Source organism: Danio aesculapii, chromosome 16, assembly GCF_903798145.1.
Source record: "Danio aesculapii chromosome 16, fDanAes4.1, whole genome shotgun sequence".
In the NCBI taxonomy this organism is placed as follows: domain Eukaryota; kingdom Metazoa; phylum Chordata; class Actinopteri; order Cypriniformes; family Danionidae; genus Danio; species Danio aesculapii.
The window spans coordinates 50,578,892-50,591,051 of NC_079450.1; the positions used below are offsets into that span (position 1 = coordinate 50,578,892).

At 36.3% G+C, this 12,160-nt stretch overlaps 1 protein-coding gene across 1 annotated transcript in view; it reads right to left on the reverse strand.

The window, feature by feature from the left end:
- ulk4 (unc-51 like kinase 4) overlaps positions 1-12,160 on the reverse strand; it is a 330,407-nt gene that overhangs the window by 170,399 nt on the left and 147,848 nt on the right. The window contains exons 28-30 of the mRNA XM_056475236.1: positions 8,832-8,883; positions 7,505-7,676; positions 3,809-3,901 (exon numbers count right to left, since the gene is read on the reverse strand). Coding sequence (XP_056331211.1) covers positions 3,809-3,901; positions 7,505-7,676; positions 8,832-8,883 — 317 coding nt within the window. The remainder of the gene's footprint in view (positions 1-3,808; positions 3,902-7,504; positions 7,677-8,831; positions 8,884-12,160) is intronic.

Genomic DNA, 12,160 nt, shown 5'->3' on the forward strand with positions numbered 1-12,160 from the left:
CAATCTCATTTCGCCTGGAACCCATCAAGAGAAGGTCTGCGTTTTTTAGGACTTTATCAAGCGCTGGCAAACGCAATTTAATTTCACTATTGTGAGTGGAAATAGCTCTTCGCAGGCGGCGGCAGGCGGGGGGGGGTTTGGCTCAGCGACAGACGAGCGTTTTTTTTCCCGATTGGTGACATCAATTTGAATAGTTCAACCATGTGGCTGCAGCTCTATCAGAACCAAGAAAGACAATGTGCAGGAGGCCAGCAGGAGCCATTAGAGAAACAGCAGAGGGGATGAGGACGAGATAAGAAATGCACACACACACACATACATACATACGCGCACACACTCCTTCACCTGAACACTAAGACAAAACAGGAACAGAAGTGAAAGACAAAGAAATGAACATTTTGAGAAAATTACTGGTGTGTGTGTTATATTCAGCAGAGAATTATTAGCCCTCATGTTAAATTATAATTCTTTTCTATATTGTTTTCCCCAATTTCTGTGTAACAGAGAGATTTCTAAACATAATAGTTTTAATAACTAATTTCTTTTATCTTTTATATGAAGACAGTGCACAATATTTAACTAGATATTTGTCAAGATACTTCAGGTTTAACTAGGTTAATTAGGTTAATTAAGTTAGGGTAATTAGACAAATCATTGTTGGTTTGTTCTGTAGAGAGTTGAAAATATACAGCTTAAGGGGGTTAATAATACTAACCTTAAAATGTTTTTGAAAAAATTAAAACTGCTTTTTATTCTAGCCGAAATAAAACAAATAAGACTTTCTCTAGAAGAAAAAATATTATAGGAAATACTGTGAAAAATTCATTGCTCTTATAAACATCATTTGGGAAATATTTGCAAAAGAAAAATCACAGGAAGGCTAATAATTTTGACTTTAACTGTATATATTCTAAACAAATCTATAATTGACATGATGTGCAGACAGATTTAGAGCTTTCAAAACATTATAAACTTATAAATTCTGCATGAACACTTAATAATTATTAAGAACACTGTGAACTGTGCATGACTGCTGTTTAAAACTTGCAGAAGGACATGGGCAAACCATACACACGCATATACATACTGTATATACATATATCTGTGTATTTGCTTATTTGTTTTTGCTTCTATTAATTATTCACTATTTTATGGATTTATTTGCTTTTAATTAGTGTTTGCTTGTTTAATTTTGATTCTTTATATGGCTTTATTTCCACGTTTGTGTATTTATAAAAAATTAAATACAGTACAAAAGTACAACAAAAATACAATGAAAAAAATGACAACTTAAAATTGTAAGGCAACTGACTGCAGAGCTTTTTTAGTTGACTCAACTTAAATGGAGTCAAGTGCAGTACTTGGGTTAAAAGATGAGTCAACTCAAAAAAAAAAAAAAGTTGCCTTGCAATTTTAAAGAGCCCCTATTATAGGTTTTTGAAAATGATCTTCAATGTAGTGTGTAACAGCTCTAAGTAAATGAAAACATCCAGCTGAGGTTTAAATCTGAAACTGCAACGTGTTTAAAACTATTGATTCTTTAACGGAATAGTCGACTCAGAGTCGAATAAATGATTCATCTTGTGTTCGGATATTATGTTCGGATATTTTGGTTGCTTGTATCGACATCGATACAAGACATCGCCAATTATGAAGTGCCAGATCCGGTAAAACGTGAACGTGCCTTTCCCTTCAGACACTAGCGGAGCATAGGAGAGCATGAGATTAATCATGATGCGAACAGTAGACAGTTGGAGATTCGGCTGTGGAAAATAATGGGTTAAAGTTCATTTCAATAACAATCCCACAGTATAGCCAACCTAGTGCTGTGTTTGTTCCTGTCATTTTTCTGATGATTGATACAATAACCTACCCTACAACACGGGATTCGCCGGGCGTTTGTTATTAAAGGAAGGAGCAGCCGAGACTATTATGAATGGAACTTTGTCAGACAGAGATTTTGTCAGTAACTGTTACACAGTTTATATAGACCAGTTTCTTCTTCCTCCAGATCCTGTAAGTGCACACAACCTGTAAGTATGGTTACATTATTAATATGTTTTTAATTGTGTGTTGTAACTTGCAATCACTCTGCGCAGCTTGTAATCACATGTTTATTATAGATCAGTGCTTCTAATGCATTTCTCAGGTTCAATCTGCATGGGGCTATTCATATAAACCATGTTAAAAACACAATGCGTGATTCTTCCTTTACCGATTTAAATGCATTTCTGAGAACGTGATTCCCTGCCATTTGTCACCGCTATGGCCACCATCAGCTGTTCCTACACACGTGCGCGGTGGTCAATTTTCAAAATAGTTCAACTTTTGCCACTGTGAGGATTAATACTGAATGTGTGCCACTGTTATTACTTGGGGTTAGGGTTAAGAGTAGAGGAATATGCTGGTGTTTAACTGCATTGCTTTAATGGACTCCTGCATTAGCCTCAAAAATATACTCTGCACTCTGACTACTTCATAACCGTGGCAGTCGTTTCTCTCCATCTTGCGCTGAATGCAGTTGACCAATGACAACAGACTGGGTCATTGGACCAATCAGCGCAGATTAGCCTCATTTAATGCAGAGGTTTGGGAACAAATCAAATAGGAGTTGTTGGTATAATTAGGTAAAATAAATGCAGATTATAAGACAATGAAAGTGTTTTTTGACCTTGCATGCATATCAGCCTGTTGTTGGAGTCCCCCAAAACCAAAATATGGCCTTTTATAATGCATAACTCTTTAAGTTGAGACAACTTTTGTTGTATATGTGTATATTCACATGCAAGGATACATACACACATACATACATACTTTTAATAAATGAGTAAGTTGATAAACATACTACACAAAGTCTCATTTTTGAGTGCCACAAAATAAGAACCATAGGGTTAAAATGTAATAATAATAAAAATGTAATAATAATAAATGTGATTTATAAGAAAAACAATGCCACTTTATTTAACAATACTGCTCTTGAACTTTAAAAAATTATGCAATGGGGAGGATAAAAATGTTTATCCTATTTCTATAGCAATTATCCTACAGTACTAACATCTAATCATCATCTGTAGTACAGCAGCTTTATTTTTAGTTTGATACTATAAGAATTTTGGTTTTATATTGCTGTCTGTGCCAGCGGTTAGTATCCATCTCTGGAGTTTATTAGTCCTCGGCATGACCTACTTTTACACTCTCAGGATCAATAATCTAATAAGGCTGATTTCAAAAACGCACAAGAAACATATGCCTCGGGACAGTCTCCTGCCTCACATCTCTGCTTCTCTTATTGGTGTGTTTGTCCAAGCAATGTAAAAATATTCTTAGTATACTCTCCTGCAAGAATATATTATTAATTAATGGAAAAGTCTTGTGTTGTGGTTAGAGAACTAAATTCACTATACAACATATCCAAAAACAAAACAAAACAATAAAATAGGGTCACACGTTACTATAAGCTTTCAGTAGTTACTGTTTGTTAATTTATTTACTAACATGAACTAAGAACGCACAATACCTGTACATCATTTATTAATCGTATTTTCAACATTTATTAATTATTAATGAAATCCAAAGCTAACATTGACTGTATTTTTATTAAATAACCTTAATAGAGATGAATAAATACTATAAAACATGTATTGATCATTGTGTTCTCATCTTAGAAACACATTAACTAACGAGGCATTATTGTAAACAGTACAATGGCCAACGAGATGTCAAATGAAGGTTGTCCTGAAGTGTGTTTTAATATGATTAAATGGTAGCATCGAGCAGCGTGTGTGATCAAATGTGTGTTGTTGTTCACCTGCTGATTGGAGAGCTGTGCTCAGTGAGGGACACCAACAGCTTGAGAGCGTAAACTGGTACAGGATCAGGCTCCAGGAGAAGAGTCTCATACCTGCAGAGAGAATCCCTCATTAAACAACACCTATGAATTATGAAAAAAGTAGTATACATATATACACATATATATATATATATATATATATATATAGGTATACTTAGAATATGTAAGGGATAAAGTACAACCAGGCGGATGTTAGTATAGAATAAAGCATGACATGTTTATTGGCAAACCGAAGTGAATCGGAGGATTGTTTTATAAGACTGAAGGGTTTTATTCTGCGAAAACAACCATACTGAATTCACTTTATTGCTTATTACAACACTCCTTGCCACAAAAAATAAAAATAAACTGCAACAAAACATTGTTCTGAGAGGTAAGAGTTTACTAATTCTTAAATTAAAGGCAAAGAAACAAAAACAGCTAAACGGAGCATACACTAACCCAGTGTTTCCCAACCCTGTTCCTGAAGGCACACCAACAGTACACATTTTCAACCTCTCCCTAATCAAACACACCTGAATCAACTTATCATAACATCAGAAGAGACTCCAAAACCTGAAGGTAATGGGTCACAAAAGAGAGACATCCAAAATATGTACTGTTGGTGTGCCTCCAGGAACAGGGTTGGGATGTGAAGGTATTCATTGAAGGGCAAGATGATTGGATGTACCCAAATGAGCCTGTGTTGTTAGTTTAAACGGCTGTTCTCTGGAAAAACCAATCTTGGAATACAGCAAACAACCAATCAGAATCAAGTATTCCAGAGAGTCATGTAATACTTTAATTGCAATTACATTAATGCAAAAATGATTTCATTAATAGTGATTGCTTCATCTATTCGAAATTGTTCTATCCAGTTTGCAAATTTTCAGTTTCAGAATATGATTAGATTTGGTAAATCCAAACAAATCCAACTTGTTTAAGAACAGGTTTACATTTGTAACAATCAAGTAATAATCAAGGAACTTTGTTGATGTACCATGGCTGCAGCAGGCACATCGATATTATGCAGAGCCTAAAAATATTTTTGAATTCTAGGAAGAAAATATCTCACAAATATCTCCAAGGCACACTCCCTGTGTAAGAAGACTTTCATGTTGGTTATCCTTACAGAAGTCAGCTTATTATAGCTTGATTTTAAGGCCCAATCCCACTTCTACCCCTTAGCCCTTCCCAATTCTCTTTAGCTTGAAGGTGTAGGGCTAAGGGGAAGGGGTAGATAGCCCTTCGAACTGAGATTTTTCAGGACCACACTTGAAACCCAGGGGTAGGAAAATTTCCCAGAATACACCAGCCACAACGGCAGTATAGCTCCACCCGGAAGTAAGGAGATCCACAAATTAGTCATTTTTGTCATTATTACAAATTTTTACAACAAACAAACAAATGTTTTAATATATTCATAACCGCGTTCAAACGCTAAAATAAAAAACGCAAAATGTTGCTATCTATAATCCATAATAATAACTCCGGTATAGTCGTCCCACAACATTCTGACACTCGATGACACTCGAATACCCTGTCAGAAAAGTCTAGTGGCTGGGAATCACCTTTTTACAGTGTCTGCTATAAGGTTAATGTTGCTTTTGGCGTGTTTACATAGATGAATATGGCCACAGTGTAAATGCACAGTACAGTTACGATCTTATTGCCACATTAGATCGTTATGACAACATGATATTTGCATTCAGTGGTTTCTTGAAGATGAATACCAAAAAATAGCACAACTGGAATAACTACAGCAATCGCGATTATCTGATCTTATATGAAGCAAGAGATCGCGATGACATCTTATGACGTGTGCAGGTGCTGTAGTGCTGTCCCATTTCTTAGGGGTAAATTTTGAAGCCCTTCCCCTTCACACTCTGTTTTAAGGGCCAAGGGGAAGGGGTAGGGGTAGGGGTACAAAAAAAGAATTGGGATTGGGTCTCACTGATATTACTGGGCCTGATGCAGCTTTGGTGAGGTAGCAAAGTTCCTTGATTATTGCTCTAGAATAAGAGTATAAATCCTAGCCATATCAGCCAAAAAAATAGAAATTTTCATTTTTCACCTGTCTTAGTACATGATGGAACTACAGAAGAGTAAAGCTTTAAATAGGAAAATTATCAAAACTCCTTGATCGATTTTGAGCGAGATGCTAATGGTCTAATCAGATTCAATGATCTATGCCAAGTTAAAAGGGCTCCTGCCAGACATCAGAACGAGCCAATTTTCTAAACCGAAATAAATTAATACATAATCATGGAAAAATGTTCCTTTAAGGCAACAGGCTTACTCGCTTTTTAAAGTAACTAATCACATTTTACAGTTAAAATCTACACAACATTTTGATGATGGATTTAATGATAAATAAATTCCACAGATCTCACACCAAACTGAGCATATGCGGAAGGTGCTGGCCAGGTGACTCCACCTAAAATCATTAGTTTTTACAGTGATAATGGCAGGCTGCAATGTCAAGCAATGATAAATTATATGCAACGATTATACATCTGGGAGACGACCTAGCACAATCTAATATTTTGCCATTATTGACCTTATTCTTTATGTAGGAGCGGGTGCAGCCATTGGAACCTTTTTGGCTCAAGCTGTTTTCCGCTGTTTATTACTCCTAGTCATTTCTCCAATAGGCAAATGAATCTGAAGTTCTAAAACAATCGCAAAAACGAGCGCACTTCCGCATCGCTGAATAAGGTCCATAATGTGGAAACAAATTCAAACACCACATCAAGTAGACAAAGTTCAGTAAAAGTGTGGTTGAGCACTGTGTGTGTGCTCTTCTGGTTAAGAAATGATTTGGTATTTAGTAGCAGCTCATTTGCATTTAAAGAGATATGAAGAAAAATGGCTCACGATAGACTGAGGTGTCAAAAAGAGGGGTTATATATTTGTACCCATTGAGAAATGTAACAAAAGTAAGTTAAAGGCTGTGACCCAAATCGCATACATCCATACTATATAATATGTTAAAAACAGTATGCGAGCCGAGTAGTATGTCTGAATACACAGTATTCGAAAAACAGTAGGAGAGAAGTATCCGGATGATCTACTACATCCAGTGAGATTCTAAAGTGTACATCCAATAAATCCCATAATGCCACATGAGAAAACTCAAGAATGGAAAGTCACACAACTGACGTGGGCAGGTCTTGTGATAATGACTAATGGCGTATGTAATACATCCAAGTTTCATTCATACTGTATAGAACTTACTTTTCTAACAGTCGTGAAGTAAATTCAAATTGTAGTACATACTTGAGTAATAGACGATTCTGGACGCAGCCATAAACTTTATTAAGACCCTAAAGAATCAGATGAACTTGTTGGCACCTGATGTCACCCTTAATAATTTTATGACTATCCTTCTTGACTTTTCAATTCAATCGATTTCCATAAATGTCTATTGACAAGCTTCGACAATGCCTTCTCTTTTCTGTGCTAATCATTTGCGAGCATTTAGCAGCACATTTTATTGTCTTGAATACACACCGCTAGTCAAAATTTATGCTCCACATTAGCATGCAAACAATATCTTCTGATTGACAGCAACCGTGTACATCGGGTGTGCACGGACAAATCGCTTGCCGCTGGAAACTTCACATCACATCATGGCCGATCTGAGTTTGAATAAACAAGAGCGGGGAGTCTTACTGTGGCAGCAAGGCCTCAGAGATGAGCGTCAGCAGGCGAGTGTTGGAGGAGATGTTCCCTTCACCTTCCCACTCTCGCTCTCCAGCTCTCTCGCGCTCCTCCACCTCGTCTTGGCTCAGCAGCAGCAGTGTGATCTCTGACAGCACACGCAAACTCACAATACGCCATTCCACTGGGACATACACACACATAGCAGAAAGGTTACATTTCTCTATTTGCATGCGTGCATGCAAAAAAAAATAGAGATATATGCTAGAACATACATCATAGCTCATATTCAAAGATGTTATTAATGTTATTCGTGATCTTAAAAACCTTTTGTTATAAAGGCTGGAGCTTTCAATGCATGAAATGTGTGTAGGCTTATGCAAAGTGTGACTATCAATACATTTCATTAAACAAATGAATGAAAAAAACACTCATATATATATTTAGCCACTTGACAATTCTGTGTTTATTCAACTTTGTTGTGCACTGAAGTTCATATTAAATAAAACTGACATACACTCACCGGCCACTTTATTAGATATACCTGTCCTACTGCTCGTTAATGCAAATTTATAATCAGCCAATCACATGGCAGCACCTCAATGTATTTAGGCATGTAGACACGGTTTAGATGATCTGCTGCAGTTCAAATTGAATTCAGAATGGGGAAGAAAGGGGATTTAAGTGACTTTGAGCGTGGCATGGTTGTTGGAGCCAAACAGAGTATTTCAGAAACTGATGATCTGCTGGGGTTTTCACGCACAACCATCTCTAGGGTTTACAGAGAATGGTCTGAAGAAGAGAAAATATCCAGTGTGTGGTAGTTCTGTGGGCGTAAATGCCTTGTTGACGCCAGAGGTCAGAGGAGAATGGCCAGACTGGTTCCAGCTGATAGAAAGGCTACAGTAACTCAAATGACCCCTCGATACAACCGAGATATGCAGAAGAGCATCTCTGAATGCACAACATGTCCAACCTTTAGGCAGATGGGCTACAGCAGCAGAAGACCACACCGGTTGCCACTCCTGTCAGCTAAGAACAGGAAATTGAGGCTAAATTGGACAATAGAAGATTGGGAAAACGCTGCCTGGTCTGATGAGGAATATCATGACCAAAACAAAAACAGGTTGAGATGTATTTGTTTATATCAAGATGTAATAACAAACAGTGTCATCTTTGCATTTAAAATGTCATAACTGAGCGAATGCCACTTAAATGACAGTTGTTATAAGCATGCAGGCATTCAAAAAGGTTTCATAACAGCCTTATGAACACCCCCTTCAAGTAAAGTGTTACCACATATAATTGTGTGTTCTTATTTGCAACCTTATGTTCTCACCGTTCTTACTGAAGGCCAACGATGCCAGCGGCGGCACAATCAACTCCACAACCTTGGGGAAACCAAGAGAGAAATGCGTTATTGTAAGAGTAAAAGAAAGTTCAGTCTCCTCAGACCACACACACACACACACACACTAACAGCTGGAAGCAGAAGACTGAGAGAGAGCTCTGAAACAGCTCCAATTTGCATGGAAATGTGATGTCAGCTCTGCCCTTTGATCATAGTAAGTGTGCTCCAACAAAAGGCCTTACGCCAGCTCTTTTGAAAATTACAATCAGGTTTTTTTACGATTATTACCAACTACAATCAGCCAGCAAATGTTGCGCACAGGTGTCTTAATGTTGATGTGTGTGGGCATCTCTCAAACAAAAGATCTCACTCTTTGCGACTTCCAGTGAAAAGAACACCAAAGAAACACATTGTAAAGGTTATCTATGGATTTCTCGCTCTCTCTCTCTCTATTGTAAGACAGCTTTTTCTTCAGTGAGCCACATGTATTGTAGAATTGCTACGCTAAACCTGCGGCACATCTTTGATCTCTTGCCGGCTCCTTATGAGACGTTTGTCCTGAATGTCAGTATAATGGTAATTCTTTCTCTGTAGCTTACTTGAGGTATGTTTGAACATTTGAATCAAACTTGGCGAGCTAGACAGCTATAATATGGGTCAATGGTGGAGGAAAAAAAGTGTCCTTGGTAAGGAAAAGAAAAACCTTCACTCGTGTGCTTAGAAATGTACACTTTGTATCTGTGCTGCTTTCAAATGAGTTTTGAAGAAGAAAAAACTTATATACTACTTTCAACAAATGTTTAAATTAATGACCTCAAATGTCATTACCAAAGAAAAATAATGCTCTTTTCAAGGCTTTTCTGTGTTAAATACGAGGCTTTTTGCATTTTAGATACTACCTGACAAAAGCCTTGCTGCCTATCTAAGTTTTAGGAACATTTCTATTTTTTTTTTAAGGAATAAAGTCATCTGGAATGACAAAGAAAGCATTCTTGCAGGATTCTTGAGTTCATCAAGATTCTTAGGAATCCTCTTCAATGCCTCCTCCATCTTACCCCTGACATGCTCAATAATGTTCATGTCTAGTGACTGGGCTGGACAATCCTGTAGCACCTTGACATTCTTTGCTTTCAGGAACTTTGATGTGGAGGCTGAAGTATGAGAAGGAGCGCTATCCTGCTGAAGAATTTGCCCTCTCCTGTGGATTGTAATGTAATGGGCAGCACAAATGTCTTGACACCTCAGGCAGTTGATGTTGTCATCAACTCTGCAGATCTCTCGCACGCCCCCATACTGAATGTAACCCCAAACCATGATTTTTCCTTCACCAAATTTGACTGATTTCTGTAAGAATCTTGGGTCCATGCGGGTTCCAATAGGTCTTCTGCAGTATTTGTGATGATTGGGATGCAGTTCAACAGATGATTCTTCAGAAAAATCTACCTTCTGCCATTTTTCCAAATGATCAACTATAAGTCAAGTTGCTCTTACAGCTGGGATCGACGACAAGACTTTTGTCAGGTAGCATATATAGGATATGCATGATAGGAATTTTGTGGCTAACATTTTTATAATGTTACAGTTTCTTTTTAAACCATTGAAAACATCTTTTTCTTTTTTCTATTCGGTTTTGAGGTTTCTGTATGAATCTGAATTCAGAAATTAAAAACATGTCAATTCATCTTCATTTTTATAGCGCTTTTTACATGGTAGATTGTGCCAAAGCAGCTTAACATAGATGAAGGATAGAGAATAAATAGCCGTAATATTATTTCAGATTGTGGAACATTCCAGCAATTCAGGCAGGCAGGAGAGAAGTGTGGAATGCTAGTGTAGCTCTAGTTTAATTAAAACAAGTTCAGTTCAGTTAAATACAGATGTCAGTTAAAGTTCAGTTCAGTTTAATACAAATAGAGGCTGTGCATCCCAAAGTGCAATTTAAACATTTTCCCAATTTTCCATGTTATTTTTGATGTCTTTTATTTTGCTTTTGTTTACCAAGGCTGAATTTCATGGACTAAAATCCCATAAGAACAGAAATATTTAGTTAATAATTGATTCCTATTTAGATTTTCACAAAAATGTACAAAATACGTGCTTGTTGGTTCTAAGAGTTAGATAAATACTAATTAATTGACCTTTTAAATTGTATTTTTACATATGCATTTCGTGGGAGTCTCATAGGAATCTTTTAGGAGGGATTTAAGCATCCTGTGATCTTAACACATGCACCAGCTGATCTTATCATTATAAGTATTATTGTGCTTATCAAATCTTATCCCTGATGAGTAAACACTGGCAGAGAACTGAAACACTTGACCGCATTGACGTATTCAGCAAAAAAGTGTGTTTTAAATGAACGGGTTGCTATTGACCTTTAACAGTCACCAGCCCGATAGCAGGATGCTTAAGTTTTCTTATTTAACTATATTGCAACTAAATCCTAATCTAGTCATGACAAACTATATATCATTGGAAATGTCTAACTCTTCTAAATATATATTTTACAGTTGTTTTCATTATTTAGGAAGAGTAATAGATCAAAATACATTTACTGTTATCCTTTAACACGTGAGACAATCTGCGGTTACATATATAAACCCTAATATTATAGTCTAAACCTAAAGCAATCACGACAAACTATGTATCATTTGAATGCTTAACATTTCTAGTTTCCAAAAAAATCTGATGATTTATTTTTAATAGATATTACTGAGCAACAGTTATTTATAAATTTGTGACAAGGATCCTCTGAGTTATAAAGCATTACTTCGCTACAGCAATCCACGTGTTTTTTTAGAGACTAAATTCAAATCAAATATCACCAAACTGCTTAAACTACTTTAGAATTCGATGCCTTGTTTACAATTACTATCAAAAGTATAAAAAAATATAGTTCATTTTCCTCAAAACATACACTGAAATAGGGGGCGCCCTCATATGGTCACCAATTGAAACTATGTCATCTGGTGGTCATGATTGGTACTGCGGCCAAAAAAATCTTTTTTTTTTTTAAATATCAACTTCAAATTTGCAATATAAACTGTTCAGATATTTAACTTAGATTTTCTGTCAAGTTTAGGGTAAAACAGGTTTTGCAAAATACATATTTTATGTAATATATAAACTATATATTTATTTATTATTTTCATAAACATAAAGACACATAACTTTGCTACAGCAATCCACATGTACATTCTTAAAAATGTTTTCATAGACTAAATTGAAATCAAATTGGCCCAAACTGCCCATATTACTTCAGAATTTGATGCTTAATTTACATTGTCAAGAGTACGAAAAATTATAGTTGATGTTCC